We start from the raw sequence: 27,177 nt of genomic DNA on the forward strand, positions 1-27,177 counted from the left end.
AGACAGAGACATATCACAGCCACTAAAAATGGCTGTGAATGAATTCAAACATGCGATCAGAAGATCTACAGACAAACTTCAAGACGTATGTCCATACTGTAAACACGGACCACTATGAACGTACTCCAGATACGGGGAACCGTGGCTGTCGTTTCCAGTGCTTTACATTCTAGTACACTCGCAGTAGGAGAGAAAGTAGAACTCCCTTTTTGAGTTTGACAACGTCAGCTCTAGCTGTCTGTGACATGTCATTGTAACCACCTCACCCTGCTCCTTGTAGCTGTGTGCCTGTCGACCTGATGAATATGGACGAGCATCAACAGCCATATCTGTCTTTACAGTGAAATCTTTACCGCAGTCTCCGGGTTTCCTGTTCATCACACAAGCATCCACATCCTCTCGCTTTAGCACGCTGGGTCTGATGATTCAAGTGTTGCGTTTTGTTCCACCTTGCACACAGGAAGTCATTGTCACACTGCACCTTATTTCCTGTCCATGTCTGATAACGACAATTGTGAGCATGCCCATAAAACATGCTGCCTCAGATCTGACACTAAACTCAACGCCATGTATAGAAACTTCTCCGATGGCTTTCTACACAATACGTAACCATTTTGTGGAACCATTACAGTAGGAGCTTTCTTTTATTTGGACTAGGAAGGCCTAGACTTTCCACAAGGAAGCCCTGGGAAAAGTGCTGCTAATAAACTTTTAATAAAGAGTGCAACCGACTGCTCTATCGGAGCTAGAATTTCAGTGCCAAACGGGACCCTCGCCCAGTAACTACCACACACGAATCACCCACACGCCCTTCCCACCCACACACCCTTCCAAACCCACACCCCAGAATGTAGGACTCCCAGTAGAATATCTGAACGCCTGGGAATCTCTGAACTGAATGCCCTTTTCTTATCCATTAATAGTCAGAGTGAGACAACACAATAGAAGAGAATGAGTAGGTGGTGCCGGTTGGGTTGGACCACACCTTCACTAGCCAGTATCTGTGTGGAGCTGCAGTCTCGACCTTCGGTTTCCCAGACCCGGTGATGATTGATGGAGGCTAAGATACCACAGAGCGGCTTGGCTGAAACGTCCTGGGAACATGAACTTCATAGAAGTAAAAGCCGTGCCTCTTTACCGTCATCAATCAACACACATCACCGTCAGAGTATTGGGTTTTGTTTTTATATTCCCTCAACCGGCAAAGGACTCGTCAACTTCTTTACGCGCCTCCATTAAGCTCACATTAAACATTCGATCAAATGGGGAAATGTGAATTCATTGCTCGGATGAAACCGCATTAGCCCCTACTGTATGTAAGAGCAGATGTGCGGTGCTGCTATCCCTGTTGAACAGACAATCCCCTGTAGTGGGAATAAGATGCAGAAGTACACACAGAGTGCTCATTTGATGTTAAAGGGGGAGGGAAAGCATGACACAATGGCATGTACAGGGGCTTTGTTGATGTTGTGGTGCCTGCCTGCCTGCCATTGCTGGTTTGCCTCTGAATCTAAACAGGGTTGGTTCTGGTCGGGATCTGGATGGGAGACCAGATGCTGCTGGAAGTGGTGTTGGAGGGCCAGTAGGAGGCACTCTTTCCTATGGTCTAAAAAAAAACAATAATATCCCAATGCCCCAGGGCAGTGATTGGGGACATTGCCCTGTGTAGGGTGCTGTCTTAAATAAAAAATACATTTTTTTCTTCAGATGGGACGTTAAATGGGTGTCCTGACTCTCTGTGGTCACTAAAGATCCCATGGTACTTATCGTAAGAGTAGGGGTGTTAACCCTGGTGTCCTGGCTAAAATCCCAATCTGGCCCTCATACCATCATGGCCACCTAATCATCCCTAGCTTCTAATTGGCTCATTCATCCCCCCTCCTCTCCCCTGTAACTATTCCCCAGGTCATTGCCATAAATTAGATGTGTACAGTCAACTTATCTGGTAAAATAAGGGTTAACTAAAATAAATAAAAAAGAGTAAGGAAGTGCAGGAAGCAGCCTCTAAGAAAGAGACAGGATATAAACCAGCACTAATGACATATTAAGGGTCTATCAGCCATCCCACCCCTGGGTACCACAATGCCAGCTCCCCCTGTGCCATCTGATGGGTAACTTCTGTGTACACACACACACACACACACACACACACACACACACACACACACACACACACAAAGGAGAAAAAAGGGTGCTGATGGCAGTAACTTTACTCAGGCCTGAGAATCTGCTGTCTGAATTCTTTGTTCCTGTTTGACTGGCACAACAGATGAGAACAATCAGTTTCACTCTCCTCAACAGTGATCACTGATCAAATCAAATTTTATTGGGTCAAATACACGTTATTGCGGGTGTAGCGAAATGCTTGTGTTTCTAGCTCCAACAGTGCAGTGTTATCTAACAAGTAATATCTTACAATTTCACAACAATACACACAAATCTAAAGTAAAGGAATGGGAATTAATGTCCACTTCTCATCTCTAGCCTAGTCTGGCCATAGGCCTAGCCAGAAACATGTCACCTTCCAAGGACCCTTCCTCATCATTTATGAGCTACAAGAAAAACAACATTGGCCTTTGAAGATCCAATTGGCGTTTGAGGATCCAGGCTTTTATAGAAAGCCTCGCCTTCCTTTTATGAGTCAGAATAGCGGCCAGGCATAAACATTGTTCTACAGAGCACTGGTAGCCTTTGAAGCCTGCTGGGTCTCTGGCTGAATCACCTGATTAAAACTGACCAGTGAAACTATGACTACTACACATTCTAAACTTAGCTAACGGTAATGACCCTAATTTGATGTGAAGCCTCCTTCAATACACGCTGCATCCAAACTGAAGACGAAGGGCCCCTAAGCCCAACAAAGCAGCTGTTGCTTATTCAAACGAAGTAAGATATTTGACCTGTAAAAACACGTGCCTAGCTGACCCCAGAATGAACCCTCAAACACAACATCAAAGTATTTGTTCCACTTGTTAACACTTCAAACTGACTACCAAACACAGTGTTTACCAGAACTCTGAAAACAGACAACTGTTACGACTGGGGTTGAAAAAAGGCTAACTGACATTTCTGACTTGTGTGACAAGAGATTTAAGTATTAAGGGAAAGCATGTGGAGCTTTTCTGAAGCTGAGTTTAAAGGTTCAGTCCATTCTCATTTTCCTTGCATGGATAAATAAATAAATGGATGGATGAGACCCTAACAGCTGCTGTTTCCAGACTCCACATCTAGATTTGTGCCATTGAGAACTACCTCTGATTCATCTAAACGCTGGTTCGTTACACTCATCCTAGATCAATGTGGACACCCAGCACCTTGGTCAAATGAGGAGGATTCTACACTGCTCAAAAAAATAAAGGGAACACTAAAATAACACATCCTAGATCTGAATGAATGAAATAATCTTATTAAATAATTTTATCTTTACATAGTTGAATGTGCTGACAACAAAATCACACAAAAATAATCAATGGAAATCCAATTTATCAACCCATGGAGGTCTGGATTTGGAGTCACACTCAAAATTAAAGTGGAAAACCACACTACAGGCTGATCCAACTTTGATGTAATGTCCTTAAAACAAGTCAAAATGAGGCTCAGTAGTGTGTGTGGCCTCCACGTGCCTGTATGACCTCCCTACAACGCCTGGGCATGCTCCTGATGAGGTGGCGGATGGTCTACTGAGGGATCTCCTCCCAGACCTGGACTAAAGCATCCGCCAACTCCTGGACAGTCTGTGGTGCAACGTGGCGTTGGTGGATGGAGCGAGACATGATGTCAAATGTGCTCAATTGGATTCAGGTCTGGGGAACGGGCGGGCCAGTCCATAGCATCAATGCCTTCCTCTTGCAGGAACTGCTGACACACTCCAGCCACATGAGGTCTAGCAATGTCTTGCATTAGGAGGAACCCAGGGCCAACCGCACCAGCATATGGTCTCACAAGGGGTCTGAGGATCTCATCTCGGTACCTAATGGCAGTCAGGCTACCTCTGGCGAGCACATGGAGGGCTGTGCGGCCCCCCAAAGAAATGCCACCCCACACCATGACTGACCCACCGCCAAACCGGTCATGCTGGAGGATTTTGCAGGCAGCAGAACGTTCTCCACGGCGTCTCCAGACTGTCACATGTGCTCAGTGTGAACCTGCTTTCATCTGTGAAGAGCACAGGGTGCCAGTGGCGAATTTGCCAATCTTGGTGTTCTCTGGCAAATGCCAAACGTCCTGCACGGTGTTGGGCTGTAAGCACAACCCCCACCTGTGGATGTCGGGCCCTCATATCACCCTCATGGAGTCTGTTTCTGACCATTTGAGCAGACACATGCACATTTGTGGCCTGCTGGAGGTCATTTTGCAGGGCTCTGGCAGTGCTCCTCCTGCTCCTCCTTGCACAAAGGCGGAGGTAGCGGTCCTGCTGCTGGGTTGTTGCCCTCCTACGGCCTCCTCCACGTCTCCTGATGTACTGGCCTGTCTCCTGGTAGCGCCTCCATGCTCTGGACACTACGCTAACAGACACAGCAAACCTTCTTGCCACAGCTTGCATTGATGTGCCATCCTGGATGAGCTGCACTACCTGAGCCACTTGTGTGGGTTGTAGACTCCGTCTCATGCTACCACTAGAGTGAGAGCACCGCCAGCATTCAAAAGTGACCAAAACATCAGCCAGGAAGCATAGGAACTGAGAAGTGGTCTGTGGTTACCACCTGCAGAACCACTCCTTTATTGGGGGTGTCTTGCTAATTGCCTATAATTTCCACCTGTTGTCTATTCCATTTGTACAACAGCATGTGAAATTTATTGTCAATCAGTGTTGCTTCCTAAGTGGACAGTTTGATTTCACAGAAGTGTGATTGACTTGGAGTTACATTGTGTTGTTTAAGTGTTCCCTTTATTTTTTTGAGCAGTGTATTTAGAAGACATGAACGAATAAGGGTGGAAATAAGATGTTTAGAAGTTCTTGTGGAACGAAGTGGTTGAGATCTGAATGTTGAAAGCGAATTATGCTACACGGTATCATAGGGGACTGCATTGGGTGCCACATCTAACCTCTCTACTGCCATGTATAATGAATATGGGCTTACACAGAGATACGTAAATCAGTGTTCTCTAGTAAAGATTGAGCTACATCTTTCAACCCCATACGTGAGGTTTCAGGCTCAGTGGTAGATTCACAGTTTCCTGTTTGTCAGTAGAGACACAACGGAAGAGGCCTAGACGAGACAGCGAAAGAGTCATCAATGAGAAATGTATCAACTCATATGCCACCTGAAGACTATAAAAGTCAACATGTTAAAAAAAGAAAAAAAGGAAGAAGAAAAAAATAGCACTTTGATTCATTTCAAATGACAACTACACTGACCATTTCAAGATCTTTAACAGGGAATTTTGGCGATTATGTTACTCATGTCAGCTGACAGCAGTGTTGTACTAGTACTACTATAGCGTATCAAACCACAAACCATCTTAAAAATGCACAGCCACCACATTCCCCACTCCCCTCAAGGGTTGGGGTCAATTCCAATTCAGTCAGTAATCCAGTCAGTAAACTGAAATTCGAATTCTCCTCGTTGCAAAAAAAGCAATTCCCTTACCCTACATGCACCCTGTGCTCCTGGCCAGCCAATACGGTGTTCCCAAAGGAATGTTCTCTCTCTCCGGGAATCTCTCCCACATCCCATTCGCATACAATCTGCACCGGAGGATCCCTTACTGATTTACATGCAGCCATAACCAAATATTGTTCATTCTGACATTCATAATATCAGGCACATCCTGACCCAAATACAATATTCAAGGAGTGTAATTCATATTTAATTCAAACATGTTTGTAGCGTTATGAGACAATAGGTTGGTTGTTTGCAGAGATGTGCTTTCGGTTTGTTTTGGTTTCGATATATTAAATAATTCAATTTGGCGGAACTTTATTCAAAACGTGTTAACTCCAGAACCTTTCCAATTTAAACCACAACCTCTTTAGTTGCCTTTCTGTTGTGTTTTTTTTCTTCTCCGTTCTTTGAGGCAAATCCAACCTTTGATGATACCAGAACTCTGGATACCACAGAGAAGGGAAACATGGATGAGCAAGACCAGGACAATGATTCCTCTCATGCACAACGTGTAACTTGGCCTGATGTTGGGCCACGCTGTTTGAATTGTGTGGTCAATGATTGAGCTGGTCCATCTGGGACTGGTCTGTTGGAGAGAAAGAGAGAGCTCTGGACCAGGACCACATGTCCTCGTCTCTTCACAAGACAACGGGTCATAAAGAATGAGAACTCCAGCACCAGTCTTCCAATCCAGTTTGAAGGTCTCTGGACTTCTGAGGAGATCACACCAGTTAAGCTGCTTCCTCATAACTGGTGCAACACACATTGTGACAGATCCTATTTGCATGGCTCAGATAAGAGACAGTCTATGCCTTCTTTTCAACGCTTTAGCACATGGATGCCAAGGATGTCATGCCTCTCCGTTTGGGCTTTGGGAGGACGCCTAGGCAACATCCGCTTCTTGGTCACACACCGTTACTGATCTACTTAATAACACAGACTGCTCTTTTAAAGTCCCAGTTCCTAGGGGGTGACCTTGTGTCCCAGTAGCCTGGTCCCAGATCTGTTTGTTCCATCTTGCCAACTCCATTTGTGTTAATGTCACACCAGGACTTGGAGTTGGCAAGACAGCACAAACAGATCTGGGATCAGGCTAGGGTTTCAGCCCTGTACCGACCAAATGGTCACTCTCTCTCTTCCCCCCTCCATCTCTCTCGCTCACCTCCTCTTTCCCCTCTTTTACAGGAGATGACATTTCCATAGCTTTGGCGTCTCTCTCTCATTAAGATTTATGCCTTCTGCTGTCTTGAGCAGATATGTGGATGGTAGGATTACATGGGGCAGTGTGGGAGAGGGCTGGCGGACAGGCACGGCAGGATGGCACCGGATCCTACTACTGGACATAGAGCAATAGTGACTACTGCAATAGGAGCAACTCACCCTCTGTATAGCTTACTGTACAAGACACGCATGCAAGAGGCATTCTAGAATACATAGAGTACAGTATTGTAAAGTCATTTACAAAAGTTCAATCAGGAAGGCTGGTCTGAATGCTGGTTTAACTTCAAGCAGCATAACATAATTCACTCTGTTTCCCATTATTCGGGCATCGTGGGAATGAATACAAATGTATCATCATCCGCATAGCATTTTGTTCTGCTCTTCCTATTAGCCATGTGTGGAATGTCTTTCACCTGCTTACCTTATAGCCTATAAGCGTGGCACAATAATGCTCATTCCACATGCTTGCAAATTTAACCTACAGGCTCACTCTTGGTCAATTTAACCTACGGCTGGGTTCACTCTTGGCAATGATCACTTTCCTCTCTCTCAACAAAGGGGTGTAAATGGGATGTATTTGTCAACTTACCAATGTTCTCTCAGTTCCTGTTTTTCAGCAGCAGTTTGACAACCGTCCACCTCCCCACCACCACCAGCTATAATAACCTTCAGGCCCGTCTTTGGAACTCCTTTCTGGGTTCCAGCTGAACAGCAAAGGGCTACCGGTCATCGGCATCTGGCTCAGAGACGAGGCCATACCCCAAACTCTTTAATAACATTCCATCTCTGCTGTTGTATCAGTTAGACCTGTACTTGATTGAATTCGGATATCAAGAAACATTACAATTGTAAGGTAGGAGATTATCTGGTCACTAGTCCTGTTTGGTTAAACCCATGCTGTGTACTGTAAAAGTCCTCAAGCAGAAAAGAGTGGAGGGTAATGCTGGACACCCTGTTTCCCAAGAGGACCAAGTCAACTACTGTGTCAAGTACTTAGTGGTATGTACAGGATAAACATGGTATACACCGTCCAACGAAAGGCTTACTTGCAGGTTCCGTCGACAATGCAACAATAACAACGAATACAATATAAGAATAAAGTAAATGGCTCAGTAGAATAGAAGAAACATTTTAGCAGTAAGTATAATACAGGAAGGGTGAACTGTGTGATTGAGATAAATAGGTCATGTTTTGGCTGGTAAACAACTTGAGGGTCAATGGAAGGCTGGAACAGTCCGTTGAGGTGAGGCTAGGTACAGTAGGGGGACATGCGTAACTGTCCTGTAGTGTACATCCAAGAGGATATCCCACTCACTCAATCTCCCATCCGTCCTTTGAACCAAAGGGAACCAGCTGATTAAGAAGGTCAACGTGCCACTTCACTGCAATAACACCATAGCATGCGATACAGTGGGGTTGAAGAATAGAACGGTGGACAGCACACACACACACAGAAGCACTCCCCCTGCCTCCTCACACACGCTTCAGATGAAGGTGGGTGAAGAATGCTACTGGCTCACTTCATCTTTCACTCCTGCCGTTGCTCGTCGGCCCCCTGAGAACGTGACCTTTGGCCCTGCGCGGCCCAAAGCAGATGGTGTTAAAAGGCAGATTTCCACACGGGAACTTCTGCAACACAAAGATAATGACCGGCCCCCTTTACCCACCACAGAGACAGTGGCAGAGAGAGAGAGTGCGGAAACGAGGGAGAGAACGGAGAGAACATGAGAGGCGAGGCAGGCCCATGCTGTAAATACAGTGACAGAGTGAGAAATATGGAGAGAAGGAAACAAAGTTGAGGAAAATATAAGGGAGGAGAGAGGCCCATGCTACAAAGAAAATGACAAGGTGAAAGACGGAGAGCAAGAGAGAGAGCGAGATGGAGTATATGAGAGAGGAGAGGAAGGCCCAGCATAAGTGTAGCCGTTATTGTTTTGTTGAGTGCCATGACGGACACTGTGTGCGAACCAGCTGTTTTAAGTCATATACCTACCACAACACTATAAAACCCTCCAGGCCTCTGAGAAAAAGGGAAGAGAGATTGAAAGAAACTCAGCCACAGAGTCATTCAGAGCAGCATTATAGGGAACTGGGGGAACTGGTGTATGGCAGTCACAACCACCAAGTATGAAGTGGGAAGTTGGGTGGTTTAAAAAAACAATTGTATCCTCAATGAAAACTGTTACTCTTCCTTATGAGAGGAAAATGTAATTCCGTTCAGAGTGGAGGCCTGAGACGATACGGTGCCCCGAGACGAGGCCTGAGAAGATACGGTGGGGAATATCGTTCCAAGATATTTGTTTCATTTTGTGCCTGTGTGTGCTGCAATTAGCTACACATAAAAATGTTTCCAATTAGTTTTATTAGCCAGTTACCCCCTTTATATTTCCACACATTTTGTTATTGGAAGATATGCAATTATGATCACTCCCATGGCCAAGAACAACCACAGAAGTCAAATGAATTTTCCTTTACGCATTAATAGGGGGCTTTAACAGACTTAAGAAAAAAAAGAGTTTACAGATGTCTGGACATTAATCAAATTGTTTGCTCATATCTCCTAAGTAGTGTGTTCGACAGGGCCAGAAACATTGCTCTAATTTCCCTGTTAACGACCTGAACAGGCTCCACTACGTAAGAGTAATCACACAACAGGGTTCAAACAGACTGTTGGCTGTACCCTTCAGACAGCACAAACAGAGGCCAGCAAAGAGGACGGACGGGAATCAAAGAAATAAATCCCGTTAAACCAGACGTAGACCTGATTCTCTCCACATCTGATCTAGAGACAGCACTGAGAAACGAACGACGGCTGCAACGACTGGCTAATCCCGACAGATGTTAGTTTAACGTCAGGCAAAGGTTACGCGTAACCCAGAAGCTATTTCCTCGAAAAATCATTCGGAGTGATACTGTAAATGGAGTCAACAGATTGCAAGTACTGTATGTGTTGTTGACGAACACCGTCCTCCGTCACCCAGTACTGTTCAAAACAATCATGACGGACGTCCTATCATGTCGTCGTCATCGTGACTGTGTAGCTGTCATGCGGCCGGGGGCCCATAGCCTACTGTGCACATGCTGCCACAGGCCCCTCGCCGTCTCACCAACAACAACCGTCACCTCTAAAAGGAAGTGACACGTCCTCCCTCCCCCTTCCATCCTCCTCTCATATACACTAACAGTACAGTTAACCTCCCAGTGTGGTCTGGTAGATAGAGGACTAGAGAAGTCTGCCATTGGAAGAGAAAAGGAAAGGCTATGTTTAGGAATACGATTCGTTATGGCGTTTATGGCATAACAGGCCACAGATCCACCTCTTAAGAGCTCTCTACCTCCAGGATAGTCACCTGAACAGGGTCAGTCTCAGTAGGGAGAAAACGTTTAAATAGAGTGAAATGGGACAGATTTTTGCTTTCCCAAAGTGTTTTGCTACAGTGCGTGACCCACGTTCAGTCCTACCACCTTGCCTGTGAGCTGAATAGTAACTAAAGCATGAAACAAAATGGTGGACGCAGTAGGGAACAGTTATACTGTAATCACAATGCAACTACTCCCTTGTGGGCTAATGTAGCTAATTAACTGTTGGTTTGTTGTGTTGATGGTTAATAACTGTAGCGGCTAGCCCAGAAGCTGTAAACACGTTACAGCTTAACATACTTTAATATTACGTCAGTGTCTCCTACTCTAAAGCGGTGGTGAAATAATGAATGACGGACTAAACACCTGGAACAGGGTTGGTTATGTTTCCTCTTGACACCGCAGAAATATGTATTCGATGTTTAGGTATTCCTATTGGTTGGTTGAATTTACATATCAATAAGGTGTTATGACATTGGTCAGGGGGAGATGGCGAACGTAAATTCTTCCCGGTAGTGACGCGCAAGCGGTAGGGCACGTTCTGAAATACTATATTTTAAGTGTTATATTTACAATGTGTACGAGTTCCTTATGTACATATCCTGATGTGTGTGTGTATATATATATATATATATATATATATATATATACACACCGAGTTTACAAAACATTAAGAACACCTGCTCTTTCCATGACATAGACTGACCAGGTGAATCCAGGTGAAAGCTATGATCCCTTATTGATGTCACTTGTTAAATCCACTTCAATCAGTGTAAATGAAGACAGGTTAAAGAAGGATTTTGATTCATGGATTGTGTGTGTGCCATTCAGAGGGTGAACAGGCAAGACAAAAATAACGTAAGTGCCTTTGTACAGGGTTTGGTAGCACTGCTTTGTGTCAAGAACTGCAACGCTGCTGGGTTTCTCACACTCAACAGTTTCCTGTGTGTATCAAGAATGGTCCACCACCCAAAGGACATCCAGCCAACTTGACACAACTGTGGGAAGCATTGGACTCAACATGGGCCAGAATCCTTGTGGAACGCTTTCAACACTTTGTAGAATCCGTGCCTCTGACGAATTGAGGCTGTTCTGAAGGCAAAAGGGGTTTGCAACTCAATATTTGGATGGTGTTCCGAATGTGTGGTATACTAAGTGCATACGTTACCTGTTAGATATTGGCCGGAAGTCTGGGATGTGCTTTCGTATGTTATTGCTGTAAGGGTGAGTTAGCTCGCTCGAGATTAGCCCCTGCTAATTCACAGTTATTTACATGCTAACCGCGGAATCACGACTCTACAGCCATCAACATACTGTTGTCCTGCACGTCTAATGTGCTTCCTTGTGTCCATCGTCAGAATAAACATCAATAGACTGGGACCGCTGGCTGGCCAGTCCTTTCTTTAGAAACACAACGCAAGAGAGCTAGAAGTACAGTCACATCTGTTACACTGGTGCTGAGACCAGTTTTCTTGTCTTCGCTGCATAGCTGTTGTGTACACACACACAGAAATGTTGACTGCAGTTAAGCTAACAGTATCACTCCTTGGTCATATAGGGATACAGTGTGGCGGACACTCCAAGGCAAGGACATCTAGAACATCTGACGTGTACTATGGTGTGACGACTGGAGCAGAAAGCTACACTGCTGCTTCCTGTTCTACTGTCTTCAACGATCGTTGTCTAATGGTGGATTGTGTACAATACAACCTGTCGAACGCCGGGTAAAATGGAGGTCATGTGGCCAAGAACTGGAACTACTGCAACTAGAAGCAATATGTCAACAGCAGAAACGGAACGGAAGAGTTAGTCACAGGAGATGGGGCACAAACGTGGTTCTTCCTTTGAGAGGCAAGTGAAGCGGAGGGGCTGGGTTGTAAGGAATGGGCCGCTCTTCCATTGAAGAAAGTCTCATGCAGAAAATGTGGCCTGACGCTTCAACTCACCTTGAACTTGCTACAAGCAATCCACCAGAGAGAAGATGCATGGGGTTGCCAAAAACAAAATCATACTTACTAATCCACTGCAATTGATCAAAGTCAAGCTAGAACATTCCCGAAACAGGGAGCAATTAGGACGAACATAATTGGTCAATAAATACTCCCCCATCCATTTAAGCAGATTGATTATTCAAGCTGAATGGGGCCAAGCACAAAGGAAAGAGGAAGTAGAGAGAGGGGGATGAGAAACAGACAGACAGAGAGGGGGGGGGGGTAACCTAAAAGAGGGGGAGCAGTAACCCCCCCCCCAACTCTCCCAGAGAGCACAATGGAACAAGAGAAAGACGGATAGAAAAAAAAGTCTGGTCTGAATATTATTATGACACCGTTCCAAATCCCTGACAAATACAGCTGTCACACACTACACGGTTCAGCTCCAAAACCCCATCCAGACAGGACACACAGACTGAACAATCCCGCCATCCCTCTCTTTCCTTTCTATCACTCCTCCAGCCTCTCTACAAAAGGAAATCACACACATACACACAAATCAGAGAAACAAGAAGCCGTAGCATGTTATGAATGAACAGAAAACCAGAGACACTCACCCCAGCCTCTCTCTTCCTCCTCTCTTCCCTCTCAACCACCCTGATCTCTGCTCCAGCTGGGCAGGCTCTGCTGCTGCTCCCAGGCCCCACCCCCACAGCCTGGACACATGACCCACCACTCCACACCCCAGCCAGGCGGCCAGCAGCAGGCATGCCACACCCCTCATTCAGGAAGAGTTGAATGGGGAGCATTGTGAATGTGCTGGACACAGGCACAGTGTGTGTGTGTGTGTGTGTGTGTGTGTGTGTGTGTGTGTGTGTGTGTGTGTGTGTGTGTGTGTGTGTAGGGGGGGGCAGTTGGAAATGGGAGGAAAGGAGTGTGTTTTAAGAGTGCATATGTATGAGGAATGGAGAGAAAAGGGTGTATGTGTTTGACAGGAAAGGTGAGTGTGTGTAAGAGTTGGAAACGGAAAGATTAAAGAACATTTGTGACAGTTTGCATGTGCTTAAAAAGGAAAAAAGAATTGTAACAAAAGTGTATTCAGTGAAAGAGAGTGTGTGTTGATGTCCATCTGTCCCTTCCAATGCTCAGCGCAGTGTGTTTCTCCCTGTATGTGTGTGTCTGAGTATATATATACACACACACACACACATACATACATACATACATACATACATACATACATACATATGCACACTGTGTGTGTACTGTGAGGAGGACACTGGGTCATCTCTCCTCCTGGCTCTTTCTCCTCCTGGGTTAAAATGAGTCTCATCCATCACATTAATGCCTGCCTCATACAGCCCTATGACTAAAGGAATATGTCCCAGATAACAAATGAATACCATCCCTTAGAGTCATCAGACTCAGCATGAGACTATTGGAAACAGCTCTGTCGACTGTAATTCAAAACATTATGAACTGTATAAGAGTACAACGTGTGATTTCCTTTTGGTCTCGTACGTTCACTTGTTGCATGCAATAACTGTGGAGCTTGGTCTTCATCATGTCTACATACACTGAAATACATAAGTGTGGTATTTTCTTTGGGTTTCCTAGCTACAATCACTTGTTACGTGGGCCTATCCATGCAACGTCTGTGGAATTGTGTCTATCATAAATCTGTACTCACACAATGAAAATCACAATCCTTTCAATGCCAAAACACGCTTCCTTCTTATCCGATTACTGGAATTAAGAGATCATTTGTTTTATCACAAGCGGGTGGAAAGATGGAAAGAGAAACATCTCTGTACTGCACTTATCTAAACAAGCTTTCCCCCCACATTTGTAAGCTGATGAGAGGGCCCAAGAGACGTTTTCTCATATTCAGCACAAACGCTTCCATCCTGACATGGTTTTGGTGGTTTGTGTATGTATTGGACCACATGGTTTGTGCACCTGGCCCTATAGGCATCCGGTCTCAGTGAGAGATAGATATGAGAGAGTAGGTCATCTTCTCCTGAACTAATACAGATTACCACCCGCAGGCTCTTCGGTTGAGGCTCTATTAGGAATACATCAGTAGTGTGTCTGTTTATTCTTCCAAAGGAATATTCATATTGAAGCTAGGCAAGCTGCATGTGGTTTCTGATTCAATGCAGGACAGGTTACGCAGTGTGCTCTGCATTGTCCATGATTTGTTCATCTGCAGCATAAAACACTGCAGCACAAACGTTGTTTGTTTGTTGCTCTCCCTCGTCTTGTGAGAACCCGGAGATCAAATGGGACTGAATCAATGACCGCCATACATTTAGCTGGTAGGTAGGGATGATCACCCTGTCATGATGAAAGAATTCTAATTGGAACTCAAGCTTTGCTCATTGACTGAGTCTATTTCAGTGCTCCAACTCGTCGCAAAATAACTAAGTCGCCGGCCCATAGAAATAGAAGTCCGAGAACAGGCATCCTCCGATTACTACTGTACGCTCATGACCATAGCAACTGATCCGAGTCCAGCCCTTCAGCCCTTTAGCTAATAGACCTCAGAATACTTTTTTGGCAAAGACAAGTCTGTGGGTGAGAGATCACATTCAGACTTCCTTCCTTATCTTGATTGCATGCCACGATAACGAGATGAGACCCTGGAGCCACTTCCTTGTTTTGCAGTTGCAAACAAACATTTGAATTATTGTGCCAGAACCTTATTAAATGACCCAGCTCTTAGGCGGCTGTTGCTCTGTTGGCTGAACGTCTCGCCAGAGCTTTGTTTGTCATTCAGTTTGTTTTGTCATTTACCTCACTTCTGGAGGCCATTTTGAGGCCAGCTTCGTATAATCACATCAAACTGTGTGGGCCGAACAGGCAACTGGAGACCCATGCAGGCACAACCCCAGAGGGGAGCTCTCTGATTGGACTAGAGGTCAGATCTGATTGGAGGAGGCCCACACAGTGATTAGAACACATGGAGCTGATTAACCAAGTCACCTCAATGACTCAGCAGAGAGAGTGACTCACACAGACATACAGCCTCCCACCCAGAGAGATGGAAGAAGGGATGAAGAAGGGATAAAGAAGGACAGAGGAGGAGGAGGAGGGAGAGAACATCTGGCCAAGCTTATCTGGGAAGGAGAGAAACAAGCGACTTCCTGTTGAGCTGTAGCCAAGGCTGCTCTGCTCCCCTGTGGTGCAGATGGAGACAGCATGTGAGGATGCATGCAACCAGATGAAAACATGAGGCCTGGGTGCATCTCTCTTGTCCAAAGTGGCTTCCTCTCCTTGTCTCCTTCTCTTCATCCACACTCATCTGAGGGAACCGGATAAGTGATAGCAAATTCCCACTAGGATTAGATCAGTGCAGGTGAAGGAAAGCAGACGGAGAGAGGTAGCTCCTTTACACTATTGAGATGAACTCAATCTCATGGCACACATGGAATACATGGTATAGACAGAAAAAGGCCAGTTTAGAGTTAGGGACAGACTTCTGACTGTGTGACCAGACCAGGATAAACTCTGACCTTAGTCACATGGTCAGGAAAACCCCAAGCCCTACTTGCTCTTCTCTTTCCACCCTGAAGACATGATGTTCATGCAGTCCATTTACACACTGTACTACTCCCTTGGGGACTGTGCTGTACTCCAGCAACGCTACACGATCCCTCCAACTCTGCTCCTGACTCATCTCAGACCTCAGCTTGTATGTTGCTCTTCAAGGTTACAATAAACCTGGTCTTGTTTGCTTTCATCTGCACTCGAGGTGCACACACGTTCTCTCTCTCTCTCTTTTGAAAGACCCGTGCGCCTGTTGTTTGAACAGCGGCCGCAAAGTAGATAAACTGTCGGAATTGGTGGTCAGAGGTTTGTTTTAACCAAGGTGTTTATCTAGTGGATTGTTTCCTCTCAGTTTTACAGTGACACTTCCCAGCTGTGTTACATAACAGAGCCAAATAACTCCCAGATATATAATATATATACACATACATACAGTTGAAGTTGTACGTTTACATACACCTTAGCCAAATACATTTAAACTCAGTTTTTCACAATTCCTGACATTTAATCCTAGTAAATATTTCCCTGTCTTAGGTCAGTTACGATCACCACTTTATTTTAAGAATGTGAAATGTCAGAATAATAGTAGAGAGAATTATTTATTTCAGCATTTATTTATTTCATCACATTCCCAGTGGGTCAGAAGTTTACATACACTCAATTGGTATTTGTTAGCGTTGCCTTTAAATTGTTTAACTTGGGTCAAACGTTTTGGGTAGCCTTCCACAAGCTTCCAACAATAAGTTGGGTGAATTTTGGGCCATTCCTCCTGACAGAGCTGGTGTAACGGAGTCAGGTTTCTAGGCCTCCTTGCTCGCACACGCTTTTTCAGTTCTGCCCACAAATTTTCTATAGGATTGAGGTCAGGGCTTTGTGATGGCCACTCCAATAGCTTGACTTTGTTGTCCTTAACTCATTTTGCAACAACTTTGGAAGTAGGCTTGGGGTCATTGTCCATTTGGAAGACCCATTTGCGACCAAGCTTTAACTTCCTGACTGATGTCTTGAGATGTTGCTTCAACATATCCATATAACTTTCCATCCTTATGATGCCATCTATTTTGTGAAGTGCACCAGTCCCTCTTGCAGCAAAGCACCCCCACAACATGCTGCCACCCCCGTGCTTCACGGTTGGGATGGTGTTCTTCGGCTTGCAAGCCTTCCCCTTTTTCCTCCAAACATAACAATGGTCATTATGGCCAAACAGTTCTATTTTTGTTTCATCAGACCAGAGGACATTTCTTCTTTTGATTTTCCCATGATGTCAAGCAAAGAGGCACTGATTTTGCAGGTAGGCCTTGAAATACATCCACAGCTGCACCTCCAATTGACTCAAATGATGTCAATTAGCCTATCAGAAGCTTCTAAAGACATTTTCTGGAATTTTCCAAGCTGTTTAAAGGCACAGTCAACTTAGTGTATGTAAACTTCTGACCCACTGGAATTGTGATAGTGAAATAATCTGTCTGTAAACAATTGTTGGAAAAATGTATTGTGTCATGCACAAAGTAGATGCCCTAACCGACTTGCCAAAACTATAGTTTGTTAACAAGACATTTGTGGAGTGGTTGAAAAACGAGTTTTAATGACTCCAACATAAGTGTATGTACACTTCCGACTTCAACTGTACATACAGTAGATAGAGAGAGCGAGCTAGAGAGCGCGCTAGAGAGGGGGAGAGAGAGCTAGGGGGGAGAGTGAGCACTAGAGCGAGCGAGCGAGAGCTAGAGGGAGTGAGCGAGAGCTAGAGGGAGTGAGCGAGAGCTAGAGGGAGTGAACGAGAGCTAGAGAGAGAGCGAGGGCGAGAGAGCGAGAGCGCGATCTGTTGAGTCTGCTATACTGCAAGGCTAGCATGTACAAGGATTCCATTCAAACCCACATTAGAAGCATGGAGACTCAGACATAACACATACTGTGTATATGCACAAACTATTCAACTCCACTTTCGAATCAAGGAAATTCTTAGTGATACATAACTCAACTGTGGACATGGAGCCTTAATGCAACATACAAGAGTAGCACAGACGATAAAACAAAACTTCAGGGAGAGAGAAATCAATGCAGACCCTATGCGGCCTTACCTCATCTAAACTGAGGTTTTAGGGGAAGAAGAGGAACTTATTAAAAAGCATCTTGGGATGTCCCTGATTGCCTTTCCATTTCCTCAGCGTCTAAAGTAGAGTTAAACATCATGTAGCCCTGATTGGCCTTAATAGAAACCAGTTGTCTCAGTCACACCAGTTGTGTCTCAACAGCCCTCCCCCTTCCTTCAAGTTTGCATCTCAAATGACACCCTATTCCCTACATAGTGCACTACTTTTGACCAGAACCCTATGGACCCTGGTCAAAAGTAGTGCACTATATAGGGAATATGGTGCCATTTGTGAAGCAACCCATCAGCCATACTCACAGAGGACCTCCATCTCAGGGTTAATGTGCATCTCTGCACCACATGCAGCCATGTCTTCCAATCGCAGTCCCCGTCGAAAGAACCACAGAACAAGCTATTCCGACGTGGAAGTAAAAATTCCCAACTGCTTCCCAAACCTAAACTCTTCACGGTGACAGCTGGAAGTGCCTGGGAGCGATTGGGATCTAATGTACAGTTTCTGTAACGCTCCCTCTTCCCGATGTTCCCAACTCGGCGTTCCTTACCCGGAGCCTCAAGTCTGAACAATAAACAGAGCTCCACCGATCGGATTGCGCTTCCGGGGGAATCCCTGCCCCTAATTCTAGGGGGTGCCGGATGACTCAGCTTGGAATGGAGGAGAAGAAAGAGAGGATGACGGGATTCTGATTACATACTTTCTCTCTGTGCGGTCGTTCCAGAAAACTTCCCAGGAGTTATGATGATAATTATCCATAATAGCAACTTTGCCATGTGCTGAACTGGGCGAGACAGAGAGAGAGAGAGAGAGAGAGAGCTTATCAGTGTTACAGTAAATGAATGCCAAAAGATCTAGTCATAACATAAGTTGTCAACGTTTTTTCCAATTATAGCTTTACTGTAAGTTGGATGATTTAAATGGTGTATCCTGTTCCTAAAAGATATGTCAGTACAGTCTAGAAAGGGAGAATTGGACTAACTGTAGACATGTGTACTACTGTACTCAAAACAGCCTCTACTTTGCAATTCAATGACTTTACTTAGCTAACCAACACCGCAAACTGTCAGGGCAGTACCGTTGCCCTTTCCCCTACATCTTCAGCTACTCTTGCTTGTTCCGTCTTCTGAATAATGAATAAGCAAAACCAAAAATATATTTAATTCATAATTATGTATTTTCTCATGATATTTGAATAATAATATACAAAATATTTAGTATTTTATATTAACGAACCTTTTTATTCATTCATGTCTCGTCACTGAGTACAAAGCTCCAACGCTCCGCACATCGTGAAGGTGAAAGTTCACGCAGAGTTCCTCGGAGCCGAGCTACTTCAGCTAAATTGACAAAGCTAGCTACCGGCTAATGACTCCCAATGTAGCGGTGTTCGCTGTGTTTAAGCAATAGAGGACTAGCCGCTCACCATGGAGGTGAGAAGCCAGTCAAGCAAGTAAGCAGTGTGTGCGCGCGGGCGTGCGTGCGTGTGCTAACCCAGTGTTGTTTGATCTAGGGCTGTTGAGAGGGGATTAGGGTTTAAGTCTAGTCATAATATTACCCCTGTCAAACACACCTCCAGGCACTGTGCCGTGCGTCAATGGGTGCGATGATGACTCCATTATGAAGAGTGGTCTCATTCGCCTCAATGTAAAGTGAGCTTCAGCTAGGAAGCAGTTGCCGTAGCTATAATCAGCATGGGGCACCAGCCTGTGCAACTGGACACCATTCTGTGTCAAAGGCCCTACAGTACTTACATTATGTCCTGAGGAAATTGATTGAATGACAGATCAAATCACGTGAACCTGGGAGGGGCCTATACGACCAAATCGATGAGGTCTGTCAGTGAGACAATTAACATGGATTCATGTCTTTATAAAAAGAAATATGATTGAAGATGAATAAACAACTGATCATAAAAAGTAACTGGCTTCCTCTCCTATTGAACATCTAAGGGTCAATAACCCCCTGCAGTACTGTGTCTCTACCATCCCCCCCCCAATGGCTGATAGAAATAGAATCACAGAACATTTACGCCCGTTCTAGTAATTCTATTTCTATGGTGGCTGATAACTATTACGGTACCTCCTTAGGAGAGGTCCAGCAGGGAGAGGGGGTGTACTGACCCCACACATACCCTGCCCTCAATCTTTGCCCTCGACAATGTCCTATACATGACGTTAATATCTGGGAACCTCGTATTGTTATGGTGAAAGAGAGAGTTTAATTACAGCAAAACACCATTATCATTCCAAACATGGCCCTTATCAGCCAGGGATGAGGGATCCCTCATTAGCAGAGGGTGTTGAGAGCTGAGGCACTGACAAAGTGGACCTTCTCTTTCTTAACCAGCTGTACAGCTGGCAAAACTGAGAAATACTAAACTCATCCTGGTCAGCCCGTAGCAGCTGGATGCAGTCTATAAGCAGGACCAGACAGGACCAGACAGACACCTCTTCAAGATAAACCAGATAAAAGACTGTGGTAGAGTCAGGGGAGGGTCCAGACACTGGTAGTGATGATAGCCGTTGGCTGGTGGTCAAGAGGTCAGGAAAAAGTCCTGGCCCTACCTATTTTGTACGGTCGTGACTAGTGTCAGTCCAGCTTGACCAACATTCAGAGAACTCGCTAAGGAAGACAAGGGTGGAGACTGGGAGATAGCAGCTCAGGGAGACTGGAAATAGGAGAAAGGGGAAACTGGGGTTGCTTTAGTGGAGTGTGTGTGTGTGTGTGTGTGTGTGTGTGTGTGCTGCATGGGAACCGTCTTTAACCCCTGACTTCCACCAGGCGGAGCAGAGTAAACAGAAGCTTCCGGAAACCTTATCTGGGGGACCCTGTCCGGTTTCCACTTCACTCAGCTCAGCTCTCCCTCAGTGGAAGCGCTCAATACACACAGACAGACACAGGCTTTCCACTGACCCAGTCAGAGTCCACAGGCCTACAAAACACTTTAAATCACATCAGGGATAAATCCCACATAACACTACCAGACACATCGATTCAGTTATAGTGAAATATAGAACAATGTGTGAGTGAGAGAAGAGAAAGGGGGGAGAGAAATGAAAGAAAAACAGAGTGGATAAGAGAACAAGCGATGTACTTCAAAATGCACCTTTAAGTACTGTCTATATGCCCCCAGCAACATCCTGCATAAGATGCAATCAGTACCTGCAAGCCAGGTCCCATAGCCATCTCCCCTAAGCCAAACCCTACACTCCACCTGTCATACTGCACCTCCTGCTGTCCACTCTGAGCTCTGCACCCACAGACATGATTATGAGCCAACACCGCTAGCCCTCAGGGGAGCTGAGTGAGTGGCCAACACTGCAGTCTAATGAGCTCACTCTGTAGTTTTCCTAGCCCGCTAACGCTAACCCTGAGAGACCTGGAAACAGTTGAAGATGAGCCATGATGATATGCCCTAGCAGACGGCCTCCTCTACTCAATTCAATTTAAGGGCTTTATTGGCATGGGAAACGCATGTCAACATTGCCAAAGCAAGTGAAGTAGATAATAAACAAAAGTGAGATAAACAAAAATGAACAGTAAACATTACACTCACAAACGTTCCAAAAGAATAAAAGACATTTCCACTCTCTACTCTCTCATAATGACACAGCAGGTCATGCTGAGTGCAATTCAACTGGGAGACGCCTGACCACTGTCTGAGGTGGTGTGTGTGTGTGTTACATGCATGTGTGTGTGAGTGTGTCATAGTCCTCCCTTGTCATCAAATCCCTGCTTGTTAGCTATGTAAAAGCAAAATGTACACCAGCCCAAACCCTGTAGCGCTCCCCTCTCCCCTAAGGTGTTGCCCCATTCCTAGTCCTGTCCACAAACCGAAAACAAATGTGAAGCCAGACTCCAGAGTGGACATGTGTTAAGAACACCCAACAAGCATCATCTCCAGGTCAGTATCGGCCTGGTTAAAATGAGTGGGGCCTCCTTTCTCTCCTCGTACCATAGTGACTTGGTGAATGACTTCATGAATGCCCTGCGAGCGAGAGAGAGAGAGAGGCATCTCTTGCTATGATGGATACCAGGGGCGTATTCATTACGCCGATTCTGTTGCAACATTGCTTTTAAAAACGGAAGCAAACGAGGGACCTACCTGAATTTGTCCAATAGAAACTCTAGTTTTGCTCTGTTTGGTTCTTAAAAGGGTAAACGGTTTCCGTAATGAATACACCCCAGGGCCTGCTGTCAAGAGATGCTTTAATCACAACGACTTTACCTGAGATACCAATCGGAGTGCTTCAACTAAGACTAGGAAGCTGGAGTAGGTTTAAATCACATAGCGCTGTAGGTCATTCTAGTTCCACATATGTGACACAGCATGGAATGACATGGGGAAGGGGAAACTGAATACAGTACTTTAGAATTCTAGGGAATTAGTACAAAGATTCTTACTTTGGGAATGTTTACACTCGATTTCACAGTACAGGCCCAGTGTGTGTGTGTGTGTGTGTGTGTGTGTGTGTGGTCAGAGACTAACTAGCGCGACGTTAGCCAGATGGGAATGGCGGCCCCCCTAATCCCTAACCTTTCCTCCTGGGGGGGTCCACTGCTAATCATGTTAATCAGCCTGAGATCTCCCTACCCTTATGTCTCTCTCTGTGTGTGGAGGGATTCTCTGTAGAAAGGGGATAGTGGGGCCCTCGTCTGGTGTGACGCTGTAGAAGGTCACATGGTGGTACAAGGGGATAGGGGACCGGGACAGACAACACACAGGCAGGCCACCAGAGGAGAATGAAGGGGCATGGAGGAGAACAGTGAGAGGAGTGTGTCACGGGAACAAACAAACTCCTTTGTCACAACTTGTTGATCAACCAGTTCAGGGCCAATGAGACTCTGAGGATTTATACAAACATATTCAATGCTGGGTTAGAGGGCTTGAAGTGTCAGAACTGATGGCATAACCAACCACCCCCCCAGGACAGAGTGGTCGAATTGAATCTCAATGGGAATTACTCTCTGTATTGTTACAGTATAATATAACAGTCATCTACAGTATAATGGACCTCTGGTTGTAGGGAGGTCAAAGGGCGGCAGGTAGCCTAGTGGTTAGAGCGTTGGGTTAGTAACTGAAAGGTTGCTAGATCGAATCCCCGAGCTGACGAGGTAAAAATCTGTCATTCTGTCCCTCAACAAGGCAGTTAACCCACTGTTCCTAGGCCGTCATCGTAAATAACAATTTGTTCTTAACTGACTTGCCTAGTTAAATAAATGTTATAGGCAGTCAACCGAGGCAACCCTGTCAATCTACTGTAAAGTTCAATGTAGACGAGTGAATGGGAGCAACAGTGCACTGATTCAATTAAAGAGTCTTCCAATTTCTTCTACAGTACATATTGAAACAGGTTATTTTGCATTCTACAAACATCAGTTACCTGTTGATATTTAGAGCCACCTACAGAGATCAGAGACTGACATTTTGATCCTAGAAATGAACTAAAAATGTATCCAGATGTACTCTATTGTGGTGAGATCACACAACTGGCTGGAAGGGCTACTGACTCTGATCACATGACCCAGGCAGAGAGAGGAAGAGAGGCGAGGTCAGGACGAGGGGAAACAAATCGCCCTGACGGACAGCACACGGAAGGAAGGAAGCCTGAGAAACCAGAGTGTGTGTCTCTGATGTCATTACCCGTTTTAAAAACTGAATGGACAGGAAAACGGCTTATCACTCACAAAAACACAGCTGACGGTAACTTGGAAAACTTCACACAAGGCACGGAGTCAACAATCTGTACGCCAATGTAAAGAGTTTCATATCCACCATTATCTAGGTAATATCTTGTAATGAAAGAGGATCAACATCTCTTTTAAGTCACTTGTGAAACCATCACATCTATCACTCATAGTCACCTATTGAAATTAGTTAGGGCCTACTTGTGTGTTATGTTGGAGCCAATTTCTCCCACTTGACACAGAATCTGATGGAAACAACCCACTACCAGTCCACTACAGTGCTGTGTTGTTCACGTTTCTGCTCCACTGACGCCATCTCCCCACATTGACAGACGGAGCAGGGGTCAGAGTCACTCAGTCAGTCAGGGTGTGCCCCGGCCTCAGGCCCTCCAGGCAGGTCACCCTTCATTGAGAGCCCTAATAAGGCCCTCTCCCTCTGGGCAAATAACTAGCCCAGACCTCTGTGGCTTGAGTAGGAACCAGGCTACAAGACTCCCAGCTCCAGACCCCCCCCCACAGAAAAAACACACTCACTCTATCGTCCCATCAAATCTGAGCTCTTAATATTGGAATACAGCCTACAAACTCGTACCGAATGATAAAGTATGGTCATTTATACCAATACTGTTCCAATCCATGAACACATAATGCTAAAATGGTCTGTTTCAACAGGAAAAAAGCCTACAGAATTATAGTTAATTAAGACCAAGTAAGTCATGAAATATTTGGCAATGTCACTAATAGCGACACTGGAACATACTGGTTTGTTAAATACTGAAAGCCATGATTAATTTGATAACTGCGGAGTTCGAGTTTGAGGAAGCGAACGAGCAAAAGGCTAAGTAGAATGCTTTTCTGCATGTGGCTGTGTCTAAAATGGCACCCTATTCCCTATATAGTGCACTAGCTTTGACTAGAGCCATAGCTCCATTATACAGGGAATAGGGTACCATTTGGGACGCAGCATGTGTGCCTTTGTCCATCTGATAAACAAGCCAATGCGTCTAGCAGCTGTAGTTTCCCTGCAGCTGGCCCCATGCTGTGGGCTCCCTCTGTCTCAGGTCTAAAACGTTCTCTAAACGTGACTTATACGTTCTCTAAAACGCTCTCTAAACTAGATGGCGTGAATGCCGTCTAAAGACTGTAAATGCTGACACATTAGGTCATATTTGGCTCCGGGTTTTATCCCTCAGTTTACAGGAATCTAACTTGGCTCGTGGCGGACGCCCTTCTGGGGGCCGAGACACGCTCAATCTGCAGAGGGAGGAAAGAAGAGGAGTGGTTGTGCGTGTGTTGTAAGAAAGAGAGAGGAGGAAAGAGAGGGATAGACAAAGAAAGTGAAAAGCAAAGGAAAGGGAGTGAGTGGAACCCACATGTGTGAGATGCTGCCGACTGCTAAAACACGCTGGTTTGCTTTAGGACAGGGATGGAGAGAACTATTTATACATTCGTCCTTTGCATATGTAGGAGAATAAAACAAAATATTGTTGTTATCTCACAGTCTACCAAGAGTGCATGAATTGAAGAACAAATTGCCTGAATAGTTTTTGTACATTCAGTGACAGGGGACTGAGACGCTGGGCTCCAGACAGAGCAGAGGGGACAGGAGGGACAGGCCGTACTGACAGACAGGCCCAGGCTGGGCTTTAATCAAACAGACCTCTCCTCTTACAGGCCCACTCCGGGGACCCAGAGCTCTCCACTGTGTGTGATTGCATCTTCCAGTCCCTCTGTGGTAGTAGAGGAGGGCAACTGGAGGGGGATGATGTGTTGTGGAAAATGTTCTGTACCTCCACCACTGGAGGTTGGAAAACTAAAAGTGTATCCAAAATGTGGATACCTACACTACTGTGTACTGTGGAGGTATGTGCATATTGCCAATAGTCTTAAAAACAGAAAGCTGACATGAATGCAGGACCATGGTACACGGTTTCTATATATACCTAGCCTCACTGGTCCCAGATCATGTTTATTTGAGTTGGCTATATAGCAACGAACAGATCTGAGACCAGTCTACGATGCACTTCGTTACTCATACCACTTTTACAGTGGCATCTCTCCACCAAGGCAGGCTGTATCAGACTGGAGGCACTCAGCCTCAGCATTGGAGAGGCCACTCCTAGAAACAGGCCCCAGATCAGTGGAGTGAGCCAATTACTGCCTCCACGCCTCATTGGGCCTCTCTGCTTTCTCACACCAAAGCTTCTGCTCAGCAGCCTGTGTAATGCCACAGGGAACTCCAGCCCAGATCACTCACTCACTCACACACACACACACACACACACACACACACACACACACACACACACACACACACACACACACACACACACACACACACACACACACACACACACACACACACACACACACACACACACACACACACACACACACACACACACACGATCCTATGATCGGTGGTTAGCAGCACACACAGCAGGCCCAAAGCCTCAAAACACTGCTTTACTCTCACTTGTTTATACATGTATATACTGGTCATCTCCATAGTGACTTCACAGTGACACAATTGAAAGACAATGGAAAGTTGGGGCCTTCCTACAAACCCAAGCCTCTCTATGGCTGTTTGTGTTCTCCACTACTTGAAGCCCCTCACTCTGTTAAAGTGACTACATCCAGGATCACATGAGGAACCTAAGGAGTTAGAGGGTTCAGGAGAAGAAACCTAGGGTCAGAGGTTACTTACTGTCAGGGTTGGGGGACTTGGTGCGGTTGGGCGAGGAGCAGCGGATGGTGGTGACGATGGTGTTGTGGTGGGGGTTGGGGTGGTGCGGGTGGTGGACCGGTGCATGATGACCATGGTTCTCGTGGTTGTTCTTTCCATTCCCCGTTGTCTCGGGTGCTTTGGTGACGCTGATCCCTGGTGTGGTCCTAGCGGCCGGGCCGTCCCCCAGATTGGGGGGCTCGAACCTCCGGGCATGGCTGGGGGGCTCGGGGGTCCGGGCCCCTCCGCGAATCACCACATCCTGGGGTGTTTTAGCGAAGGTCACCTCCCGTTTGTGGCCCATCTCGGGGGTCTTGGAGTGGCCTAGGACCTCGGGTCGTTTCGTGCCCAATCGGAGGGAACCAGGGCTGGTTGGATCCACCTGCTTGGAGGAAATGTCGATGGAGAGCTCCGTGCGTCCCCGGGATATGGGTTCAGGAGGCTTGGAGCCGCCCCCTCCCATGATGGCCTTGGAGATGGAGCCGTTGTTGTTATTGCTGGCGCCCAGTTCACGGTAGTAGATGCTGGTGGGGGACATGACGGGGCGGTGGTTGGTGTTGTTGGGCGCCCGGCGGGAGCCTGGCGAGGAGTTGGCCGAGGTGTCCACATCCTCCACCTCAAACGACCTCTTTAGAGCTGCATGGAGGGTGAGATGAGACAGACACACTCCGTCAACGAGTCATCCATACTTGACCATTTCTGACATTGCTGATAATCAGAGTGCACTTAGGGCCGGTTTCCTAAACAAACATTGCGGCTAGTCCTGGACCAAATAAATACGACAGCAAATATATGAACAGTGTATTCTAATTCCAGAGGAGCAACATGAACTGTATTGACGTCCCTGGCATCATAGCTGCTTGAGGTTAGCGTGTAGAGAGAAGCTGGAAAAGCAATCTCGGCGACATCACAAAGGAAAATGGCAGCAACAAGCAATTAAGCCAAGCTCAACTCATTTCAATAACTCTTTATTAGTGGTGCCAATCTGT

General features: G+C 45.8%; 1 protein-coding gene across 8 annotated transcripts in view; it reads right to left on the minus strand.

Moving 5' to 3' along the window:
* The window catches only part of LOC106587157 (septin-9), a 75,902-nt gene that overhangs the window by 17,210 nt on the left and 31,515 nt on the right, over positions 1-27,177 (minus strand). For 3 of the 8 annotated variants that reach the window (XM_014175253.2, XM_014175258.2, XM_014175240.2), the window contains exon 2: positions 26,171-26,824. The exons of 1 other annotated variant lie outside the window; for it this stretch is intronic. In XM_014175253.2, the coding sequence (XP_014030728.2) occupies positions 26,171-26,824 (654 nt within the window). 4 more of the 8 variants (XM_014175277.2, XM_014175295.2, XM_045706787.1 and 1 more) reach the window with 4 other exon arrangements.

Source organism: Salmo salar, chromosome ssa02 (genome assembly GCF_905237065.1).
Source record: "Salmo salar chromosome ssa02, Ssal_v3.1, whole genome shotgun sequence".
Classification (NCBI taxonomy): Eukaryota; Metazoa; Chordata; class Actinopteri; order Salmoniformes; family Salmonidae; genus Salmo; species Salmo salar.